The 26,256-nt window shown below is 40.1% G+C and overlaps 1 protein-coding gene across 1 annotated transcript; it reads right to left on the reverse strand.

Annotated features, from left to right (window-relative positions):
- Positions 1–481: 481 nt before the first annotated feature.
- LOC131226719 (glutamine synthetase cytosolic isozyme 1) lies at positions 482–9,384 on the reverse strand. The gene is made up of 13 exons (XM_058222384.1): positions 9,140–9,384; positions 8,785–8,824; positions 8,534–8,637; positions 8,379–8,427; positions 6,539–6,645; positions 6,355–6,442; positions 4,708–4,836; positions 4,556–4,630; positions 3,635–3,688; positions 3,427–3,464; positions 1,660–1,819; positions 1,496–1,556; positions 482–807 (listed from the first exon to the last, which is right to left on the reverse strand). The coding sequence occupies exons 1-13, from the start codon at positions 9,211–9,213 to the stop codon at positions 719–721; spliced, it is 1,068 nt and encodes a 355-aa protein (XP_058078367.1). The 5' UTR covers positions 9,214–9,384; the 3' UTR covers positions 482–718.
- Between the last annotated feature and the right edge of the window lie 16,872 nt (positions 9,385–26,256).

The raw sequence follows: 26,256 nt of genomic DNA on the forward strand, positions 1-26,256 counted from the left end.
GGTGGACCAATCAGCACATGTTATAGTTTCTTTAATCCAATCTTCACCGCTAAAAGTGGGGAAAAGCATGCTCCTAAGACATTCCACTCAAAAATTCATGTACATACCCATCAAGGATTCACCTCTTAGCTACAGAGCTTTCATATTATTGGAGTGATCCAGACCAGCTAATGGGACCCAGAGCTCACCAACAACTGTGCAAACCGGCTCAAAAGTCATGCCAACACACTTATCAGGTGGTCAGAAGAAGGCCAATATTTCACATTCGATATGCTTGTGCGGTCCATCAGATCAACACACCAGTACTTCCAGGGACCAGCCATCTGATGAACTTGGATCTCGTTCTCTTATTTCCCGATGTGGAACCATATAAATCCATCCCGCCAATTTCCCACATTAACAATGAGAGTCACCAATAGCCAGTTTAAAATATAGGCGTTTCACAAAAAAAAAACACAAAAAACTGAAATAATAATAATAATAAACAGCAGGAAAAATAGGCCTTTCATGTTATTATCATTATTAATGTCTTTTTCTTTTCTTTTTTTCTTACTGAGAAAGGGAAAATCAGACACTATTGCCTCACAAACCCACTAACCACTAACGCAAGAGAATTGCAATGCATGAGTTTCAAACACAAGCAACAATCGAAATACAATGAAGGATCAAGGACCCATGAAGATCTGAAGAAGATAATGTGGCGGGCCCGCACTTAGTTTTACTTCACCAGGATGGTCGTTTCGGCAATCATGGAGGTGACGATATATGGGTCCATGTTCGAAGCAGGCCTCCTGTCCTCGAAGTAGCCTGTGGAACAAAAAGATCCCCATTACCTCTTAGTAAAGACTAATTGAATAAGAACCAAGGTGAGTGGAATCTTGATCTCTACCCTCCCCTATGCAGGACATTCCTCAGGTCGGTCCCCACCATGCATGTCCTGCAGCCTGAAAATTGGGCTAGTCCAAGGGTCATCCAGTGGCCACATGTATGTTGAATGTGGAACATCTACCCAGTTCTTTTTATGTGTCCATTTTTATCATGTGTGGCTCTGCCTGATCAGACTAGCCTGATTTTCCAGCTGTGGCATGTATGGAGGGCGCTCCACCTGATGAACAGCCCAGATGTCCTGCCACACATTTGCATGTGCGGGAAGAAAAGGGGGTATAGCCTTCCAATTTCTCATTAATCAGAAGCCATTTCTCACCAGTGTGACAAATATCACTGAGATTTTAAGAATCTCGCAATAATATCACAAGAATTTGACCGAATAAAATTACACGATTTCATCGTGAGATTTTCAAAATCTCAGCAGATTTTAAAATATTGCGTTTTTATTGCTCGTGATATTTAAAATATATTTAAATTTATTTGATAATTTACAATAAATATTTTCAAATATTTTTCCTTTTGGCAAGATTTTCCCAATAATATCCCAAAAAAACCCTCAAATTTAGAAAATCTCCCAGGAAATTTCAAGAACCACTATGTTTCTCACCTTTGCCAGCTTTCTCTGTGTCTCGCCCGACTCGAATGGAGGCCCCACGATTTGCAACTCCCTGCAAACCCCAATGAATGAATAAATGAAGTCATTGATCAGTTGAAATGAAGTCTTGAAAAAGAAATAAATGAAGTCATTGATCAGTTGAAATGACGGCTTACCCATAAGAAGGTATGGATGTCGGCCGTCTCATGTCGGCCGGTGAGGCGTCGCTCGTTCCCTTCGCCATAGGCAGCAATATGTTCTTTGTGCCTAAGCTCAAGCTTTGAGATGGCCTTCTTAATAATTTCATACCCTCCATCGTTTCTCATTGACTTCGTGCTGAAAATCAACCAATCCAAATTCAGATACTGAAATTCAGTCCTTAGAAAAAAGGAACCTAGATATGCAATTTTCTTCAGAAGAGAAGTAGGACACCTTTACCCAAATTAGTTTAAGTAAACAAAAGGTAAGAAACTCTCAAAGTAAGATGCCTTGAAATGGAATTTTTGAGTTCCAATTGGGTCGAAGTCCATATACGAGTAAAAAAGCATTTGAGTCAGATTTGGTGTCAAGCACGAAGAATGTAAGTTTGTGTGCATGAATCTCACCGCTGCATCCGACAAGGATCAGACATTACAAGATGTGAGATCCAGCTGCTTTAATTTTTAACAGATGATGGGATATGGTATTACCCACATCGCAGTTTGAAGAGATCTATGCACAAGAAGCTTCCAACAGCAAGATCATTTTCTATAGGTAACAGAGGAAACAAGGCCTCTTTTTGTATTTAACCAAGAAAGAATCAAATCCAATATGGGATCAAGAGCTTGCATCCACCACTCAGAAGAACAGGATGATATGTGTACGTCCAACCTTCATCCCAATCCATTCCATTCTCATTTTGGAACACAGTTTGGGAAGAAGGCCATATAGCTAGGGGTGGCAGTGGGTCGTGGGTCAACCAGCCCAACTGGCTTTTGAGGTGGGTTCGGCCCAAGCTAAATGGCTAGAAATGTGGCATGTTCAAGTAAATGGGTTGGGCTTGGGTTGAAACCCAACCCACCCATATCGATTACCAATGGGTTGGGCCAAACAACCTGACCCAAAACCCAAAGCAAAACAAACTTGAAAGGTATAGATGATCATTATTTTTTTATGTATGCAAATAGCATTAGTGTCGGATTCCATTCTTAAACCTAAGTTGGATTGTGGCAGGTTGGGTCAGGTCAATCGAGCACGAGCCATTTACATTTAAATGGGGGTCAGGTCAGGTGGGGCTTTATGAATTTTTAAGTGGGTTGGGTCAAATCAGAGGGTAATGGGTTGTGGGTCAGGTTTTGGTTAGGTGAGTGATGCAGGACAATTAACCAGTTGCTCTAAAAGCTCGAACTGTTAAAGTATGGCGAATTAATCCCTTTATCTCATAACCCAGGCCTCACATCGCATGGGTTAGGACCTCGGCCGAACCCCCTTCGTGGGCCCCAAATCACATGGGCCGTCCACCCCGAGTGTGTCCCCGCATCCCACGGGCTACCCCACTCGAGCCTGGTGTAAAATGCGCATTAATCACCCCCAGTGAGGAGTCTCGAACACGAGACCTCCTCCGTGGGCTGCACCCACCCCAAGTGTGCCCCTGCATCCCAAAAGCAACCCCACTCAAGCCCGGTGTGAAAATGCCCCTGCATTAGTGAGGCTTTTAATTGGGGAAGAATTCAAGCTCAAGCTTGGGTTGATCGAGACCTAGTTGGAACCCGAGCCATTGCCACCCCTCCATCAAGATCGTCCATCTGTTTTTTTTTTTTTTTGCAGGGTGCCCCCAATGGCTCCACTTCTGTAGAATGCACATGGGTCAGGGCACATTTGAATCCATTCTCATTCTAGGGTCATTCCAAACAGGCCCTAAACAATTGCATACTCCTCGAATTGAATCAGTAATATTAAATTACCTGTAGTTTGTGTGAGCCCCAGCTCCATTCCAGTCTCCCTAGTGAGATTAAACATTCCATAGACAATTGTTAAAATATAAGAACACCATAATCGACGAAGAAATAAGAAATAATGAGTACTATATAAGGTTTTTCACAGGACAACTTAAGAAAAGGAAAGAAATCAGAGAACATGAAGAGAAGCATGGAGCAGAAAACACGAGTCTACCTGAATAGGCTTGGGGTCGAAGGAGACAACAACACCGGCGATCTCTGTAATCCTCTGTTTACAGAAAACCAAGCATTATTAGGGAAAACCAACTTGCATTTACACGTACTGGAATCATATAATATAGTACTCTTTTGTTCTTTCCATGGAAAATATTTCATGAAAAAAGCAAGAGCAAAGGCTATGTTTGGTTGCAACGAAATACCTAAAAGCAAGAATTACTAAGATAACCAAATTGCAATTACAGGTGTAAGCATAATGCAGCCATAGGACTCTTTTAAATTTCATGTAAAGCATTTCTTAAGATATGTGAAGTTGCTGGTGAGAGTATCGTTTTAAATCCTACATTCCCTGATGAGAGTATCATTTTAAATCCTATTTTCATCACATGCTAGCATGCCCTGGCCATTCATCCAATGGACTCCATGTATGTTGCAAGACCAAATAGTCAGGCCGGTCTGATCATCATGGACCACAACCATATGGAAGATGGACAGTTAAAAAGAATTGACAAATGGTCCATATTCAAATTAGACGTATTGCCCTTCTCATGAACCTACAGTCTGATTTTCAGGTCACGATACACACATGGGGGTACCCACCTGATGAATGATCTAGATCATACCTACACAGGCCACATGGCACATGCAGGGAGGGTAGGATTCAAGATCCTAATGCGAGTTCCCTTCTGATGGTTGAATTAAATATGTGGGTCTTTAACCAAGCGACTGATCATTATTCAACCCTTTTACATAAATATTTCATATAATGGAATCAACTAGGCTTGATGACCTATGGTCTAACTGAAGTTGTGGCTCTTGGAAGAGTGGAATGGCAGAAAATGATTCATGCAGCAGAGCCATTAGTGGGAATAAGGCTTGGATGATTATGTAACGGAATCAACAATGCATTTAAGAATACCTCCAAAATGTAGCGAGAAACCCACAACTCATCACCTGCAGAGATACCCTCAGCAGGGCCGACTTGATATTCCCACTGCATAAGAAATGAGATTCAAACACCATGATGCATCAAAAAAGCAGAACAAAACATAAGGACGAAACAATATTTACCTGGCCGGGCATGACTTCCCCATTGATTCCGCTGATGTTGATGCCTGCATAAAGGCAGGCCTTATAATGGGCATCAACGACGTCGCGCCCAAATGCCTTGTCGGCACCAATACCACAGTAGTATGGACCCTGATCCAAATTTGAATAATTTTGACAAAATGAATGGAGAGATATATAGAGAACAAACAAGCATATCTAACATTTGATATACCCATTTCCAATGAACCAAACAAAAATATATAAAAAACAAAAAACAAAGGAATGAAATGGAAACCCATGGTAACATATTTGAACTCTGTCCATTTCCAGGATTTGGTGGTTACATTTCGAAAGAATGTTGAGATGAACCAAGTCCACATCCCCACAAATGTCAAGATTGAGAGCGTGTTACTCTTCACCATTTTTCATCTTTGGGATTAGAATCAGACAACAGTATTTCAACTCTGAAATGAAAAATGGATGTATGCAAATTAAAAAGCGTGTGTAGCTATTTCAATTCCAAAAATGACTGATGGGTGTATACAAATCTAAAAGGGTGTTTTTGTCTGTCTGTAAATAGTGGCTCCAGTAATTTAACATGGCCAACATTTCTCTGTTTACACCCTCAAGAGTTGAGAAAAACAGCATCCATGAACAGTAAGGACCTTGAATGAATAAAGCAGGAAATAATCCGCAATACATTGACATGCAACAAAAATTACCAAATATATTTCATCTTCACATACTTGCCGAACAAAAATGAACTACAACTATAATTAATAATAGCATGCTGGTCCATGCAACAATTTTAATGCTGATATAGGATAGGGTCAAAGAGGCTCAAATCCCAGTGATTGTGTGTTTAGACAAGTGTTTGCTGAAATCATAAACTCTCATGTTGAAAGCAGCAGATATTACATGAAAGACAATTCAAGGCATAAAATTAACAGGAATTATTGGAGGCTAGAAGTGTATAAGCGGGTTGAACAGTTAGGCGATCCAGACTATTGAAGTTTGAAAGAATGAACCCCCACTATGGATTGACCATTGTGTGAAATGTCCCAGACAGTAAGATCCTAACCATCCAATCCTTGATCTTTCCTCCAATGATTGTAGATAATTAATGCTTTGCAGGCCACATACTCAAAGGTTTAGGATTGTCTCATCAAGGAGACTCTTGGAGCATGGTCCACAACACACAATGAATCCTGGCATATGAACAATCTGGATCCTCTCAAATTAAAGCACGAAATCAAGAGAAGAACTTTGATATTCTGCAGAGTGCATTATATCATACACAGGCACCAGAAATTACTTTAAAATTACATAATTGGCATACAAGCAATTTCAAAGTGAACTGTCCAGATTATGGGTCCCGGTCTAGATGCATCATGAAGCAAAAATTATGCTTATTTGATCATCTGACCATTGGATTGGTGGACAATTATTAGACGGTTAAAAAAATGAAAAAATCCAATGGTCCTATTTCAACAAACAAGTGCCCACAAATCAAAGGATAGGTTTGATCAACCGACCAGATTTTTGGACCATGACTTGCGCAACAGTGTGTTTCACAATTTAGTGGGTTTAGTTTAAGTTAATGCATGCCACAAGTACAACTTCTGGGTGCCTGCTTAGCGAGTGTCATACTCCACTAAAATCAATTACCTGAGGACCTGGGAAACCTCCCACGGGCCAGCCAAGTGGCCATTTCAAGTCTTTCTGCAAAAGGGTGTACTCCTGCTCTATCCCATACCTAATTCTCATAAGAGGGAAAAGAAGTTCATTTATATCCAAAAGGCACAAATGTAACAAAAGTAAAATACTTTTATAGGCAGAAAGCGAAGATTACCAAGGTACTTCAGCAACAACTTCAGGATGGCTGAAGATCTTAGCGGCATTGTATCTCTTGTTCGTTGGGATTGGATCTCCAGCTGGTGTGTAAGTGTCACACATCACCTACCAACCAAATAATAACATGCATTAAGTGTTGCAGATCACCTACCAATCAAAACGAATAAATAATAATGTGTGTATGGATAAAAGTCATGTTTTATGCATAGGTATTTATAGAAGTTTGTGAATTCCATGCACTTGTGTGGCTCAACCTCCATGCTCCACATGTCAATGTGGCAAACAAGTCGAAGATCCAAACCATCCATCAGGTTGGATTATGTAGACCCACTTAAAAATCAAGCTGGTCCAATTATGGGTAGATGGATAAACATGGAAGATATTTTCTCTTAGCCACTCATTTGTTTTGTATGTTGTGTCCCACCATTGAGAGGACAGGCATGATGGTCTTTAGAAAAGAGTAACAATTTTTCAGAAAAAAAAAAAAAAAGGTAAACTTCTCCAACAAACCCATGAATTGTCAGATAATTAGTAAATTGTTCATGTTTTGCTGAATCATTTGAGAAATATTCAATAATTTAAAGAAAATCCAAAAAGGTAAAAAAAAAAAAAAAAAAACTATTGTCATATTTTTCCTTGCGAAAAATTTCCAATTGCTTCATGTCATGGTATTCCTTAGCGGTAATGGTGGCCATAACAGCCACCACTGTTACCATTACAGCCCCTAAAATGGCCGTTACAGTCTCTTTAAGAAAAAAGAAAAAAAATGAAAATGAAAAAAGAAACCTATGTTAACCCAGTAACGGGCCATTACAAGTCTTTTTCTTTTTTTGTAATGGCCGTTATGACCCCGTAATGCGAAATGGTTGGTACCGTTACCATTATTTAATGGCCAGGACGGCTTCACACACCTTTTTTTTTTTTTGGGTTAGCTTGTTAGCACACACCCCACAGTCAGTACACACTCCACTGTTAGCCACCCCACTAGGGAATCGATACCAAGACCTCGGTGTTGAAACGAGGGTATCTTCACTCAATCACAGCCTCACACACCCCGCTTCATGTATTCTAATTCAAATTTCCCAAAAAGTTTCTTAGATCACAATTAAATTTCCTTGTCGAATTATTCCTAAAAGCAAACTCTTGGTGGGACCCACCAGATGCACAGCTTTGGATATTCCACATGTTGCCATGGGTTAGCATGGATAGGTGCAGGGTTGTAAACAGTGGGTGGAACTAGCAAACCTCCATATCATAGTCTGTGATTACACCTTAACAAGAACAATTATTTCACACATCAATACATGCATGTGCAAGTATCCATGTATATATGTTGAGAACGCTCACAAGCACTATTCCAGTGAGGAAAGATTGAAGAGGAGAATCACCACTCATGTCCCAGTGTAACACATGTTCCAGATCTGGGCCAACCATTGAGTGTGGCATACCACAAATACAACCAATCCACTCATAAAATGGACCGCAGTCGTATGAGGAAAACAGACAGTTGAAACACAAATCACCAACAGCCTGTATCCTATGAACATGTCTGGCCCACCTGATGCACCAGCCTGGCTTTCGGAAGAGGGCATGCTCACATTAAGCCCGAGCAGATAGATCGTCTGGATCTCACACGAATTTGCCATAGCAACATGTCTATAACAATTTACCTCTTCAATCTCTCCTTGGGCGAACCGCTTTACAATTTGGAACCAGCGTAATTTACATGTTGATGATGTATGTATGCATGTATGTATGTATGCATCTATGTATCTATGTATGCGTGTATCCATGCATGGTATAAATATATTACATGGATATATGTATGGAACACTTACAAGAATGTTGTTGCCTCTCCTAAATGGGTCTTTGAAAATTGCCTGAGGACTGTCCATAAACATTAAAATATATATATAATAATCTAAAATTTAAAATTTTTAAAAAAAAAAATCTAAAATATCAAAATCAAACAAAATTTACAAGAAATACTTACTAAATAATCACTTCACTGTCTTCTCCAGGCGCTTGGCCAGTACTGGAGCCATCATAGTTCCACTTCGGAAGCTTACGAGGGTCAGTAACTGGTCCTGTAAGTGTCTTTTCGTATCCGAAAAAAAAAAAAACACAAGGAAAAATACCCATCAAATAAAATCAAGCAAAAATCTAGAAATCAAGCAAATTACCAAAAGCCCAACTAAAAATTCCCCAAACAATTTTAAAATAAATAAATAAATAAATAAATACCCTTGCTTTGCTTCTGAGATCCATACCAGACCCGCCAATCCTATTCAATGAAAAAGACATTAAAAAAAATTTTAAAAAAAAATAATGCAAAAAAAAAAAAAGCACAGGATCAAGAAAAAAGGAGCTGATATTTACACCCATGTAGTGGACAGAAACACCCATTTCCTTTATAATATCTTAGTTTGACTTTTATGGATACTTGGAAAAAGCAAGACAAAAAAAGGGTTGTATGTATGAAAAAAGAAAAACAAGGGTGTAAATATCATTTCCTCCATGAAAACTCAAATACCCAGAAAGTAAAAGGAGCAGAAGAACATAAATAAGAAATAAAAATCAGAGAGAGAGAAAATGATACCATATGTATTCTGCGATGATCTTATCAGTGGAATCAGAGAGATTTAAGTTGATGAGATCTGTAAGTAGCGACATGTTGATGATGATCGAACAAAACCCAACAACAGCGATCTCTCTCTCTTAGAAAACCCAAAAATCTCTCTCCCAGAAAACCCAAAAACAGCGCTCTCTCTCTCTCTCTCTCTCTGAGAACCCAACAACAGCGAGAGAAATCAATCTCTACGGGGAATGAGGAGAGATCGACAGAGAAGCGATTTTTATAGCGCTAATTCGTTTATTCAAGGTAAGGAAAGGTAAGGTGCACCTCGGGATCACCCGACATTTCTACTTCCCTCACTCTTGGGGGTTGGTGTGCTGCCCGCTTAGGTGGAAACGGACTGCGTCCTGCGCCGCTGGACGGATATCGGTCCAGGAGGGGGCTCTGTGGGCCCACCATGATGTATGGATTTTATCCACACCGTTCATCAATTTTTTTTATAGGTCATTTGAGGGTATAATCCAAAATAAGACAGATTCAATCCTCAAGTGGACCACACTACATGAAGCAGCGATGATAATGGCGCTCACCCACCGTTGTAACCTTCTTACGGTGAGCGTGATGCTTATTTGCCTTCCAACATGTTTGAACGACTTGCATGAAAGGAAAATTCAGATCTTAGCCTGATCCAAAATTAGTGTGGTTCCAAGGAATTTTTTAACGGCTCTCAAACTCTGATGTGGTCTCCTTGAGCCTTGGATCTACCTTAGCTGGGAACTTATTTCTAAAATGACATGGAAAAATTAGATGAATAAGGGTAACTTTCTACTAGAGACGAGGCTAACCATTTATTTTTTTAATTTAATTTGAACAAAATTTACTTATGAATTTAAATTTTTACTAATATTGGCGGACTCATAAAAACGAAAATACTTTTATTATGTCCACCTATTTTACCTTAAAATCTAAGAGTATTTTTGTTCGGGGCCCTCTTTCTGTATCCTAAAAATTTGCTTTCGTAACCTAAGCTTTTGACCTTTCATTGAAAAAATAAAAATAAAAAAGACATAAAAGTTAAGCATCGGCAATCAGAAGTAAAGGGGTACTTTGGCAACTTTCAAATGAAAGTAAATGAGATACGAAATTAGAAGTAAACGAATTATGAATAAATAACTAATTCAAAGTATGTTTGGATAAAAGTAAATGAAATATAAGAATTAGAATGCATTAGAATTTTTCAATATATTCACCGAACCTAAATAATATTCTAAATCACTTTCAAAATATCAAATTAATGTACATATCAATGTTCAACATTGACAAGAGTTAAAAATGAAAATAAAGATTAACCAAAAAAAAAAAAAAAAAGACATAACTTGAGTAAGTAACAAACAAGCAAATTTTCAATATTTTTTAACCATTCATTTAAATAGTCAACCTTAGAATAGTTTAGATCATTACATTGGTGTGATTTTAATAATATGGCCAATAATTTAATTACTTAGAAGTATCATCAACATGCTACCTGTACAAGGCCCATATATCTCCAATAACAATACATTTTTTTTTTATGTATTTCTATGTTTAAATATAAAAAAAAACTATTTATCCAAGCATACCAAAAAAGTCATATACCTCCAATAATCATCCCTCTCATATACCTTCATGTACTCCCATCCAAACACAGCTCCCTAAAAAGCTCAATAAAGCTCACCATAATGCCTGTGTTATATCCTCTCTCTTTATCAAAGTGGGTGTAAAAATCAAGTGGGCCACATGAAACAATGAAACAACAGGGATGGATAAGCCCACAACAAACCCTAATATTTATATGCCATGTATGTATTCATAAGATCATGTATGTGATATTTGATGGCCTTTAGAAAGTTTATATATAGTGAGTGTTTTATTTTTTGGCGAATGGTAGTTTTAAGGACGCCGATTTCCTACTAAAGCCTTTCATAGTAAGTTTTTGCATTGGGATGCAGGAGTGGAGTCCACTGTGATGTTTTTCGGAAATCCAATTCGACCATTTATTTTCCAAGCTCATTTTAGGAGATGGGACAAAAAATAAGGAGATCCAAAACTAAAGTGGGAAAAGAATGCCTATTGTTGAAACCATCCTAGGCTCCGCCTTAGTGCTTATATACCATCCAAACCGTTTATAAGGTCATTTTCAATGGGATGAAGTGAAAACACCAAAAACTTAAACCGATATAAAGCTTTTGTGGCCATATAAATGTTTCAATAGTGGTTACTAAATCCCGATTGTTTCCTCTCATGTGACCCATTTGAGTGTTGTATTAGCTTTATTTTTGGTCGCACAACCTAAAATGAGCTTGAAAAACAGATCAATGGATTTGATTTCTTACAAACATCACAGTAGTCCCCACCCAGAATCCTTGGGCAGTAACTTCAAAAAGGCTTTCGCAACACGCCTGTCTACAGTAGTTTATAATGCATCAGATCTTTTAGAACTCGTTTTTTTTTTTTTTTTTGTTTAGCTTGTTAGTACACCCATTGTTAGTTCACACATCACTGTTGGCCACCCCCACCAGGGAATCGATGCCAAGACGATTTTTCAGAACTCGTTTAAACGTATGATGAAATGAATATCACGAACACGTTATGGGGGGACCCATAGGCTTAAGGGTGCAAGGATTAATGAATGCCCGTTACAGGCAATTCCGTCCAGTAAAATTAGGTTAGTCCGTTCATAAAGTGGGACACGTCTCATAATGTCTGGCCCACTTTATGAACTGTTCGGATCTTCCATGTATACAGGCCCATTCTCCTCTTCCATCCATCTCCACCGATGATTTTTTGAATATCAAAGGTTGGTCAGTTTTGTATTTTGTTTTCTTTCTATCATATCTAATGTCAAGAATATCAAGATGGGTTTGCCTTCTGGACTATAATTGGAAACGGATTGGCTACTGGCGTGACACTAGCCAATGGCTATTGGTTGGTGCTATGTGGGCCCACCATAATGTATGTGTTTCATCCATGCTGTCCATCTTTTCTTCAAGATTATTTTATAGTATGATCTCAAAAATGAGGTTGATCCAAATCTCTAACGACCGCACAGTATTAATTGAATGCAAACCATTAAAAAGCTTTTTGGGAGCCACAAAAATTTTGAATCAAGCTAATATATATATATTCACTTCATCCAAGGTTACGTGACCCAATTAATAGGTTAGATGTCAAATAACCATTACAGTGGGCCCTTGAAGGTTTTTAACGATGGACATTCAATCACTACTGTTTTCCCATGTTGTCCCCCTGAGATTTAGATCTACTTCATTTTTGGGATTAAGCCTTAAAATTATCTTTCAAAATAGATGGACAGCATGGATAAAACAAATACATCATGGTGGGGTCCACATAACACCGACTACTAGCCACCTGGGTCACAAGCCAAACCGCGTCCACTATAATTATCCAGGGTGGGTCCTACATTCTTCAACGGTTAACATCATTTGCACGGTATATTTGTCTTAGGATTCCCACAGTAGTTCTGGTGCTCCCGACGTGTACGATACAATCCTGGCATGCGCCTTTTTCCTCAGAAACGGGAAATCAATACATGTGAGCTGTGATAATTCCACAAGCGTGCGAGAGCCGTACACATCCACATCTCGCACATGTCATAATATGAAAAGTGTGAGAGATCGTAGCTTTTCATCAGGTGCCATGCAGGTTTTAGATCTTATGACATAAAAATCGGACCATTTCATATCAAAACAAATGAACGGCTAGAATCAAACTTAACCGTCCATTTACGTTTTACGATATAGGCCCACTTGAAGAGCGAAAGTGTCTGCCATTTTAGGCCAAACATCTACGAGCATTATTTACAGAAATATGGTAAGGCTCAGATCTCACACATGCTTTTTCGTATTTGCGCGTGTGACACGTGTTAAAGTGTATGTCTTTCTTCAGTCGTGTTGAATTGGAAACATTGTTAATTTAGTCGAGATGATACTATCAAAGTCTGTCAGTCTCCGCAGGAATCTTCGGCGAGAAGAATTGCTAGTGGGGCCAAGCACATGAAGTCAGGATGATCTAGACGATTGGATATCTGGCCCACCGTCTATCTGATTTCACCACCGTCTAGATCATGCCAGCGTTATGTGCATGGCCCACTAACAATGCTTCTAGCCCAAAATTGTGCTGATTTGTGGGGTCCACTTGAGTTTTGGATGGACCTTATCTTTTGGGTTCACGTGCTAACACTAGCTAGCCCAACTCATGGACGGAATGGATGCAACGGACACGTCAAGGTGGGCCCCACGGGGCTTTTACTGGACCGGCACTCAGCCGCCTTAGTATATTTCTCGTCGCGCGAATATATCTTGGAATGTTGTTATTATCTTCACGCGCGCCTACCTAACTTTCTACACTTGCACTCTTTATATCAAAGTCTTGTTGGAGAAAAGTCATCGCAGTGCGATTAAGACCCGCCCGCCGTGGGACCCACTGAGATTTTTCAGTTTCACCAATTGAGCCCAACCAGCCTGAGCGGGGATCTCAACCGTTGAACAGGGACCACCTCTTGAATTTATAATCGTCCATTTGTAGGCCACCAAATAAAGTATAGGTTGGTCCAATCAGCACAGTTATCTTCCCATATATCTCACCGTTTATATGCCATCCAAGCCGTTCATCCATCCAAGCCATTCAAAACTTGAGTCCCGCCAGGATGAAGGGAAAAATTAAATATAAGCCTGAGAAAGTGTTTTGGTAGGTCCAAGAAGGTTTCAATCCTCACCGTTTCCTGCCATGAGGCTCACTTTAGTTTTGGATCTGCCTTATTTTTGGGCCATGTCCTCACATGATATGGATAAATCAGAGGGACGGGATGGATTGCTTACAAACATCACAGTCGGCCTTACCTACCTTCCGGTTGCAGGAAGTTTAGGCAATCCAAGTCTGCAGAATGATGAACGGAGTGCATGTAATGCAGAAATCATGGTGGGTCCCACGGAACTTTCCTTGCGCCGGAAACGGATTGGCTGCTCCCCCTCCACCAGCCAATGGCTGGTGGTCGGTGCTTTGTAGGCCCCACCATGATGTATGTGTTTCATCCATGCCGTTCATCTATTTTTATAGATCATTTTAAGATAATAGACCAAAAATGAGGTATATCCCAACATCAAGAGGATGTTAATGGTGGATATCCAATCACTATTGTTTTCCTGTGGTGTGGTCCACCTGATATTTATATCCCTCTCATTTCTAGGTGTATAGCTAAAATGATCTACAAAAAAGGATGAACAGAATAGATGAAACATATACATCATGGTGGGGCCCACAGAGCACCGACCATCAGCCAACTTATGGTACGTGCATGATATCAGGGCCGTGTCCAATGTGGATTTGCTATGAGAGCATTCCTGTCGATTTATCCAGCCTGGTATATTCATCAAGTGGGCCAAAAGCACATATAAAATATAGTTCGTTAGTATTTGATTTCTAACCATCCGTTTACTCACATAAGGCCCACCTGATAAGTGGATGGTGCTAGTTTGTGTGCAAGTGTATTTTAAAGCTTGGAATGGACCATATCTCTCACACGTGTCCCAATTTGCCTCGTGTGAATGTGTTCCCTTCTTCATTGTCTTCCACCTGAGCATATGCACCCTACATTTGTTTTTTCAACTGGGCCACGTGTCCGTGATCCTGACTTTGGTTTGTTGCGGCCCACGTGATGAACGACTTCCATAGCGTCCCTGTTGGAAGACCCCTACCAACCGATCATTGCGTGGAGTGTCGTCTAACTCATTCGAGAAATTCTTCGGAGGAATTTAAAGAAGGACGTTGAGCGGAGGACATGCACATGTGTCCTCGAGCCTTGAATTTGTACAAATGGGGGCCATGGAATGGAGATCCAGACCGTTCATTTGATAACGTCAAGCATAAATGGTTCTTAATCCAAAGTGCCCATGATTGGAATTATTCTAACCCATGTTTGATTTGAGGAAGCGATTGCGTCGCGTGGAATCCGTCCAGGCAGAAGCTCTGTGGGGCCTACCATGATAAATGGCTTTTATTCACGCTGTTCATCCATTTTTCCCTGTCATTTTAGGGTATGAACCCAAAATTGAGTCAGATCCAAGGCTCAAGTGGACCACACGGAGAGGATTAAACACACACCATTAACTTATTGGGAGCTACATAAGTTTTGGATGATTCTGACATTTATTTTTTTTCCCTTCATCCATTTTTGAATTACCTTATGAGCAGGTTGGATGGAAAATAAAAATCACGGTGGGCCCTAGGAAAGTTTCAAGGGTGGGGCGTCATTATTGTCATTGATTCCTATGGTGTGGTCCACTTGAGCTCGGATCTGCTTCCTTTTTAGGCTTATATGCTAAAATGATGTGGAAAAATAGATGAACCGTGTAGATAAAACCCATACATCATGGTGGGCCTTACAGAGCCCCTGCGTCGACCGATTTCCATTGAGGACGCAATCCACTTCCTTGATTTGACTTCCAAAGTTGGTAAAGAAAGGAACAGAACAACCATTCAAAGTCGAGAAATTTACGACCGTACGACCCATTTATGGCCCATTTACGAGATGGAACCCACCTCATTTTACCTTACAAGGGCCTGTTTGGGAGCGTGGATTTGGAACCCCCTGGATTCACAACCCCCGGGATTGGAAACCCCTTGGATTGGCAATCCTCTGGGTGTGTTTGGTACCCTTGAGTGTGAATCAACTTTAATTCAAAAAAACCTATACATGGCATATTCACGGGGTTTGAATTTAATTACTAAATCAACTTTAATATCCCCAATTAGTGAGATATATAATTTTTGACACTATGGCTGTGATAAGCCCGCTAAAATATATGTTCTATCTAAAAGTGATGAAATTCCAAGTCTTAGATGGACCGCAAGCACAAGGTCATGTCTGAGTGACTAACCAACGATTTTTAATCGTTGATTGATATGGACAATGTTTGGACGGTGCTGGACAATATTTGGACGGTGTTGGTCTACATGAACAATGTTTGGACGGTGTTGATCATCGTCAGTGGGCCATATGCCCAGTAGAATGATAGTGTACAGTGACATACATTTATACATGCAACTATTCAAATGATTTTAGGTGTAATCCAAGCTCTCCCCTTGGATTACAAACCCCCTCAAATAGGGGATTGGAAACCCCCTGGATTGGCAATCCCCAGTTGCTTTATGCTGCCAAACAACCATAGGGATTTGAAACCCCCTCTAATCCTCTCCAATCCCCTCCAATCCAAGGTGCCAAACGATCCCTAAGCCCCAGCTGTACGGACGCCTTCTCAAAGGTCGAAAATGCCCCTGCTTTTTCCTTCAAGCGGGAGGATGAGCGCTGACCCTCCTCAAACTCCGAGTTGTACGAACGGTTCAAAAGATACCAACGTTACATGGGCCCCAAGTTATATATTTATTATATCCACAACGTTCATCCATATTTCGAGATCATTTCGGAGCATTATCAAAAAGAGAATCATATCCAAAGATCAACTAGACCACACCACAGAGAGCAGCGGGAAAATTGCTTTCACCTTTAAAAATTCTGTAGGGCAAACTATAATATATATTTTCCACCCAATGTATTCATAAGGTCACAAAGACGGGACGAAGAGGAAAAACAAATTCCATAATGATCCAAAACTTCTATAACCCTTAAAAGGGTTTCAATTCAATGGTAGACGCCCAATTCCCCACTACCTTTTAAAGTGTGGTCCACTTGATAGTTAGATCTGTATTATTTTCCATTTCAAGCCTTAATATGAGCCCGCCAAATAGATGGATGGTTTGGATATAACATAGACCTCATGATGGGAACCAAAAAACAACAAAGATTCAATGTCTAAAAAAAAAAAGAAAGAGGAGATTTTCATTTTTTTTGATACAGAGAGATTTAGCTACGAATAATATCCATAGCCATATCTACCAAAATCCGTAGCAGAAGGTACCTATCCAGGGTGGGCTCGCTGAACTAGCGGCCCCCGTGCCCGTCGCTAACCTATCTGGCGGGGCCATGCCCATCTGGCGGCCCTTATAGCTACAGATTATAACCGTAGCCATAGACAGATTATCATGACAATAGTCAACGCAAATTTATTTATTTTTTTTAATTTTATTTTTTACATGGAGAACTTTATTCTACCTACAAATTTCTCAAACATATATTTATATAAATATGTATATATAAGCATATAAATTTTTTTCCTCTCTTTTTTTCATTTATTTCTTTATTCATTTAAAAAGTATATCTTCTAAACCAAAATTAGTTACTAGATGAACCCTATATGATTTTGTGGTAGGAGAAGCTACTTTAGCCAACCAACCTAGTTATTTACCAAGATTCCATCAGGTCCATGACCGTGAAATGCATGGAAATGACCGTGAAGTGCATGGAAATGATCGTGAAGGGAATTGACCGTGAAATGCATGTAAATAACCATGAATCAACACGAAATCACCGGGAATGACCGTGAAATGCATGAAAATGATCGTGAAGTGAAGCGAATTGACCGTGAAATTCGTGGAAATGACCGTAAAGTGAAGGGAATTGACCGTGAAATGCATGGAAATGACCGTGAATCAACACGGAATCGTCGGGAATGACCGTGAAATGCATGGAAATGACCGTGAAGTGAAGCGAATTGACCGTGAAATGCGTGGAAATGACCGTGAAGTGAAGGGAATTGACCGTGAATCAACACGGAATCACCGAGGATGACCATGAAATGCATGGAAATGATGGCGAAGTGAAGCGAATTTATCGTGAAATGCGTGGAAATGACTGTGAAGTGAAGGGAATTGACCATGAAATGCATGGAAATGACTGTGAATCAACACAGAATCGCAGGGAATGACCGTGAAATGCATGAAAATGACCGTGAAGTGAAGCGAATTGACCGTGAAATGCATGGAAATGACCGTGAAGCGAAGGAAATTGACCATGAAATGCATGGAAATGACCGTGAAGTGTTGGGAATTAACCGTGAAATGCATGGAAATGACCATGAATCAACACGGAATCGCACGGGAATGACCATGAAATGCATGGAAATGACGGTGAAGTGAAGCGAATTGACCGTGAAATGCGTGGAAATGACTGTGAAGTGAAGGGAATTGACCGTGAAATACGTGGAAATGACCGTGAATCAACACGGAATCACCGGGAATGATTGTGAAATGCATGGAAATGACCATGAAGTGAAGTGAATTGACTGTGAAATGCGTAAAATGACCGTGAAGTGAAGGGAATTGACCGTGAAATGCATGGAAATGACCGTGAATCAACACGGAATCGCCGGGAATGACCGTGAAATGCATGGAAATGACCGTGAAGTGAAGCGAATTGACCGTGAAATGCATGGAAATGACCGTGAAGTAAAGGGAATTGACCGTGAAATGCATGGAAATGACCGTAAAGTAAAGGGAATTGACCGTACTTTATTTACCTCCGCTGATTCCTGACCCCTATTATTTGTGGGTGAGTAGTCATTGTTGATGCACGTACCTAGAGATATTTTTGTTGATAGCTAACCTCCAAAAGTCAACTGGATGTGCATCCCCAGGTTGATTTATATTCAAGCATCCATGCATTTAAACAAGATCGCATCATGAATCGAAATAGATTGTATGCTTTTCTTTTGAAACTATCTTGATTAATATGTCAATTGTGTAATCGTGATGAGATTTCTCTCTAAGCTCGCCACTCATACTTCAATTATCTAACTATACAAATGATGCAGGTGTAGCTCGAGGTAGTAAGGTACTTGAGGATACCCCGGTGGAAGCTAACGAGGAGTTAGGCGATGGGGGAGTAGTTTGCTAGCGTGACTGGGCCATATGAGCTCAACTAGTGGATTGCTAGTTCGTTTCTTTTTGGACAGTTTTTGCACCTTTTTACATTTGGGTATCCGTGGATTGTACAGCCTTAGCAGAGGGTATTCTTTTGGATTGAATATTTTTTTAATGCTAGTATTGATAGTTTCTAGCCTGGTTATCTTACTTATCTTTAATACCCGCAGTTTAGATGACACTACTATGATTTATGCGAATGTTGATATAATCTGTACAGGTGTGGGAATCACACCCACATACAGTCTTTCATAGTATGAAACTCGGATTTCTGTTGAGAGAGTGCCATACTCGAAGCGGCAAAAACCAAAGCATTACAGACTGAAATTTAAGTAAATCCGAATCTCAAATGAGCCACACTATGGGAAATAGTGGTGATTGAATGCCCACCATTAAAAACTTCACATGGGTCAGGAATCTGGATCTAGCTGATATTTGGGTTGTTAGATGGCAAATAAACATCAATGATGGACCCTATGAAGCTTTTAGCATTAACCACCACTGTTGACTGTGATGTGTTACGATGGAGCTAAGCAAAGCATGTTTGAAAGTGGTTAGCTCATCACACTGAACTGTTGGATCAAATTGTCCGTGACCGTGATATGCATGGAAATTACCGTGAAGTGCAGTGATTGGAATGTGAAATGCGCGAAAATGACCGTGAAGTGAAGGGGCATGACCGTGAAATGCACTGAAATGACCGTGAATCAACACGAAATAGGCAGGAATGACAATGATATGCATGGAAATGACTGTGAAGTGAAGCGATTGGACCTTGAAATGCGCAAAAATGACCATGAAGTGAAGGGGCATGACCGTGAAATGCACCGAAATGACCGTGAATCAACACGGAATAGGCAGGAATGAGTGTGATATGCATGGAAATGACCGTGAATCACTCACCATGGTCATTTCATAGTCATTTCCGCCTATTCCACGGTCCAATCGCCTCACTTCACAGTCATGCCCCTTCACTTCACGGTCATTTCCGCGCATTTCACGGTCCAATCGCCTCACTTCACGGTCATTTCCATGCATATCACGGTCATTTCCGACGATTCCGTGTTGATTCACGGTCATTTTGGCGCATTTCACGGTCATGCCCCTTCACTTTATGGTCATTTTCGCGCATTTCAAGGTTCAATCGCTTCACTTCACGGTCATTTCCATGCATATCACAGTCATTCCTACCTATTCCGTGTTGATTCACGGTCATTTTGGCGCATTTCACGGTCATGCCCCTTCACTTCACGGTCATTTCCACGATTTCACGGTCCAATCGTTGCACTTCACGGTCATTTCCATGCATATGACGGTCATTCTCACCTATTCCATGTTGATTCACGGTCATTTCGGCGCATTTCACGGTCATGCCCCTTCACTTCACGGTCATTTTCACGCATTTCACGGTCCATTCACCTCACTTCACGGTCATTTTCATGCATATCACGGTCATTCCCAGCGATTCCGTGTTGATTCACGGTCATTTCGGCGCATTTCACGGTCATGCCCCTTCACCTCACAATCATTTCCGCGCATTTCAAGGTCCAATCGCCTCACTTCATGGTCATTTCCTGCATACCATGGTCATTCCTGCCTATTCCATGTTGATTCTCGGTCATTTCACGCATTTCACGGTCATGCCCCTTCACTTCACAGTCATTTCTGCGCATTACACGGTTCAATCGCTTCACTTCACGGTCATTTTCATGCATATCACGGTCATTCCCGCCTATTCCGTGTTGATTCACGGTCATTTCGACGCATTTCACGTTCATGCCCCTTCACTTCACGGTCATTTTCGCACATTTCACAGTCCAATCGCCTCAATTCATGGTCATTTCTATGCATATCACGGTCATTTCTGGCGATTTCGTATTGATTCACGGTCATTTTGGCGCATTTCACGGTCATGCCCCTTCACTTCACGGTCATTTTCGCACATTTCAAGGTCCAATCGCTTCACTTCATGGTCATTTTCGCCTATTCCGTGTTGATTCACGGTCATTTCGGCGCATTTCACGGTCATGCCCCTTCACTTCACGGTCATTTCTGCGCATTTCAAGGTCCAATCGCTTCACTTCACAGTCATTCCCACCTATTCCATGTTGATTCACGGTCATTTCAGCGTATTTCACAGTCATGCCCCTTTACTTCACGGTCATTTTCGTGCATTAAACGGTCCAATCGCTGCACTTCACGATCATTTCCATGCATATCATGGTCATTCCCGCCTATTCCGTGTTGATTCACAGTTATTTTCGTGCATTTCACGGTCATGCCCCTTCACTTCACGGTCATTTCCGTGCATTTCAAGGTCCAATCACTTCACTTCATGATCATTTCCGTGCATTTCAAGGTCCAATGTTTCACTTCACGGTCATTTTCATGCATATCACGGTCATTCCCTCCTATTCCGTGTTAATTCACGGTCATTTTAGCGCATTTCATGGTCATGCCCCTTCACTTCATGGTCATTTCTGCTCATTTCACAGTCCAATCACTGCATTTCACGGTCATTTCCATGCATATCACGGTCATTCCCGCCTATTCCGTGTTGATTCACGGTCATTTCGGTGCATATCATGGTCATTCCCACCTATTTCCGCCTATTTCGTTTTGATTCACGATCATTTCCATGCATTTCACAATCAATTCCCTTCACTTCACGGTCACTTCCATGCATTTCACGGTCAATTCGCTTCACTTCACTGTCATTTCCATGCACTTCACGGTCAATCCCGGCGATTCGGTTTTGATTCACGGTCATTTCCATACATTTCACGGTCAATTTGCTTCACTTCACGGTCATTTCCATGCATTTCACGGTCAATCCCGGTGATTCCGTTTTGATTTATGGTCATTTCCATGCATTTCACGGTCAATTTCCTTCTCTTCATGGTCATTTCCATGCATTTCATGGTCAATCCCGGCAATTCCCTTTTGATTCACGGTCATTTCCATGCATTTCACGGTCAATTCGCTTCACTTCATGGTCATATCCATGCATTTCATGGTTAATTCGCTTCACTTCACGGTTATTTTCATGCATTTCATAGTCAATCCCGGCGATTCCGTTTTGATTCACGGTCATTTCCATGCATTTCACCGTCAATTCCCTTCTCTTCACTGTCATTTCCATGCATTTCATGGCCAATTCGCTTCACTTCATTGTCATTTCCATGCATTTCACAGTCATTTCCGGCGATTCCGTTTTATTTCATGGTCAATTCCCTTCACTTCATGGTCATTTCTATGCACTTCACGGTCATTTCCATGCATTTCATGATCATCGACCTGATGGAATCTTGGAAAATAACCAGGTAGGTTGGCTAAAGTAGCTTCTCCTACTCCAAAATCATTTAGGGCTCATCGAGTAACTAATTTTGGTTTAGAAGATATACTTTTTAAATGAATAAAGAAAGAAATGAAAAAAAAAAAAAAAAAGAGGAAATTTTTTTTTTATATGCTTATATATACGTATATATATAAATATGTGTTTGAGAAAATTGTAGGTAGAATAAAGTTCTCCATGTAAAAATAAAATAAAAGTAAAATAAAATAAAATAATTTACATAGAATGTTGTCACGACAGTCCCTCTATGGCTACGGTTATAATCCATAGCTATAGGGGCCATTAGATGGGTGTGGCTCTGCCGGATAGGCCAGCAACTAGCGTGGGGTTGCTAGTTCGACGAGCTCACCCCATACAACAGCAATGGCTACGGATTTTTGGCATCTATTGCTACGGTTATAATCTGTAGCTAATGGAAGCGCCAGCTTTTTCAAAAAGCTTAAAAAGCAGGGGCATTTTCGACCTTTGACGAGTCGTCCGTACAGCTGGGACTTATTCTGGTAAGGTAAAATGCGGTGGGCTCCAACGCGTAAACGAGCCATAAATGGGTCGCACAGTCGTAAATTTCTCATTCAAATTCAGCTTTAAAACACTTAAGATCGGATGTCTACATTCTTTGGTTTTAGTTTAATTTATTTATCTCATAGAACCTACCATTGGCGTTACTTCTCACCAGATCAACGGTCTGGATCATGGAGAAGTGGGACCCATTTCTACAAAATCAAGCCTCGACGTCCTGCGCTGTCCCCACATGGTTCGCATTCACCTCATCTGTAGACGCACCCCTCTTTCACGGATTCGAATTGCGTAGGCGAAAACACAGCACCCAGCACCGACGTCTGCACTACGTACGTAGTTGGAAAAGCTCGGTGATCTAAAACTCAAGCGTATCCCAGTACAATAAACAATATCCATTTTTCCGTATCATTTTAGGATAAAAAATAAGGCAAAATTAAAACTCAAATACACCACATTGCAAGAAACAATGAACAATGGAGTTTGAACGACTGCCCATTGAAAACTTCTAAAAAGCTACAAAAGTTTTAAAAGCCAGTATTTGTGTTTCAACTCTATTTACCTATCAAGTTGTTTGATTTTTTTTATGATATATGTAAATCGTGATAAATAAGTAATTATTACTTTTTCACCTGGTTTGAAAATGTGAGAGTAATTTCACCCTTGAAAATCGATATAAAAGTGTTGACTTAAATATGTGGACCCCACCGTATTGTATATGATATACCCGCACCATTCATCTATTTTATTTGAACATTTTAGGGCATGAGCCGAAAAATGAGATAGATCCAGTGCTCAAATGTCACACATGAAAGGAAACAATGGCATTAATTCGTCCATCATTGAAAGTTGTTTCCTTTACTGGGCCTGCATTGAGGTTTTCTTATCATGTAACTCATTCATAGGATCACACATACATGGATAAGGGGAAAACACAAATATCAGTTCGATCCAAAACTTTTAAGGGCCTTAAGAAGTTTTTAATGGTAGGCGTTCGATTCTCGCTGTTTCTTTTGGTGTGGTCCACTTGAGCTTTAGATCTGCCTCATTTTTTTGCTCATGCTTTAAATTCATCTGACATAATAAATGAGCGGTGTGCATAAGTCACATACATCACAATGGGCCCCATATTGATTTCATAAAAATTTTGATTTAAGTGTTAAAAAAGTAAGTTGTCACATTTGCATTGAGAAAGATGCAATAATTATCTAGGTAAAAAATTATTACTATTTATATGGTAATTACAATTGAGCTGAAAAATCAAATAAGCCCTTAGTTACCTTATGTACCGATTGGATAGCAAATAAATATGATGATGGCCATAAGGGTCTATTTGAGAGTGTGGATTTCAAACCCCCTTTATTTGAAATCCTCCTATTATGTTTGGCAACTTGGGTTGGGAATCAACTTTAATCCAAAAGTAGCTATGCATGCTATATTTACGAGGCTGTATTTAATTACAAAATCAACTTTAATATATCTAATTAGTGAGGTTTGTAATGTTTGACATAATGGTTGGTTGTAATAAGCCTACTAAGATATATGCTTTGCCTGAAAATGATGAAATTCCAAGTATCAAATAGGCCACAAGCACAAGATTATGTCGGAGTGACTAACTAACAATTTTTAACTATAGATTTACATGAACAATGTTTGGACGGTGTTGATCATCGTAATAAAGTAATTATAAGGATGAAATTGATAATCTAATTATTTTGAGATATCATTAGTGGGCCATGTGCCTAATAAAATAATAGTACAGTGACATACATGTTACACATGTAAATCTTGAAAGAATTTTAAATGTAATCCAAACTCTCATTGCGGATTTCAAACCCTAATTTACTTTATGGAGTCAAACAACTAAGGGATTTGAAATCCCTCCAATCTCTTCAAATCCCTCCCAAACCATGGTGCCTGACGACACTTAATGGGATTTCAACTGTGGGATCTAATAAATAGTCGGTAGGGATAAAATACATACATCATGGTGAGACTCGACTAATTAACATGATTTTACAAAATAATAAAGGAATGGTATACATGAAAACACATACATGATGGTAGGACCCACGGAGTTTTGCCACGCATATGCTGTTGGAAATTATATAGAATAAAATATTTCTGTAAAATATGGAAACCGAAAAATCACGATGATCAGAACTAAGGACAGGCTGAAGCACATCTAAAACACTGTCCTTAAAGCGTTATCTGTCCCTACGCAAGTGAATTGAGTATGCTGATAGGTTACAGGCAAATCGCTTCTAGGATACAACGGGCCTGGTGTGGGTCTGCGTTTAGCAAACACGAAGGCCCACCAAATGGAACTATGTTACACACTATCTGACAGAATTACAATAAAGAAAAATCCCAAAAGAGAAAAAGAGAAAAGAATATGTGATTTAGACCACTGCACTGGTCAGTTCTTCAGGCACTGGTTCAGTTGAACCGTTCTAGACCACACCGTTTGTTTGTTCTTTAAGCAAAGGTTCAACCCTTGCTGTCTTGCTTGAATCACTGGAGTATAGGAGATGAGTGATAAGCTGTCTCAGTTCATATGGGACTGCTGGAGTGGGTTGAGAGATGGTTTGGAAACCCATCTAGGCTCTCCTTTTATAGGCTATGGTGGCTGGGAGTTATGGTCCAGGGAAATAAATCCCATGACCGTTTTCTAACTGTTGAAGAAAACTAGTTGTTTTATGGCCGCTTTCTGACTGTTGTGCATGAGTCATTAAGTTGTTGCATGCTGATTGTTGTGAGACAGCAGTTAGTCGTTTTTTAGCTGTTGGGCTAGCCATGTAGCAATTATAGCTGGACCCTGCACTAATGACACAGCTGTTACAGATCTGCTGCAACAGCTCTATTTCAGCTCTTTATATATACTGGAGGACTCTCATTCAGTCCTCTAGTCTCCTCTTTAGCCAGCCATTGGCCTTAGCCACTTACTCGCACCGTGACTCGCACATGTCTCGCTCAAGGTCACGAAGGTGCGACCTTCTGCGGAAGTGCGAAGTGCAAAGTGCGCCACTGGCGCCTCTATAGCCACACTGCCTCATATGCCTATGCCCTCATACCAAGCCTGAGCCCGAGCGGGTACACGCTAGAATACGCAAGGTCTATAGTCCTTGGACTAGGTAAGCAAATATTATAATACTACACTGTTCTTATTTAAACCACGAAATCTTCTCTTCCCTTTTCCATGTGGAACTATTCTTAAAAATTCATAAGAAAGTGTTTTTCAAACTTTTTTTTTATATATTATATTATTATTTTTTATTTTAAAATATGTACGTATAAAATCATATTTTGCAACATATACACAGTTGTGTCCTACGCTACGCAATTCATTTCTCTTTTGTCACATACTTTTACCTGAAACACACGTGCCAATCTCAAA

This window comes from Magnolia sinica, chromosome 15 (genome assembly GCF_029962835.1).
Source record: "Magnolia sinica isolate HGM2019 chromosome 15, MsV1, whole genome shotgun sequence".
In the NCBI taxonomy this organism is placed as follows: domain Eukaryota; kingdom Viridiplantae; phylum Streptophyta; class Magnoliopsida; order Magnoliales; family Magnoliaceae; genus Magnolia; species Magnolia sinica.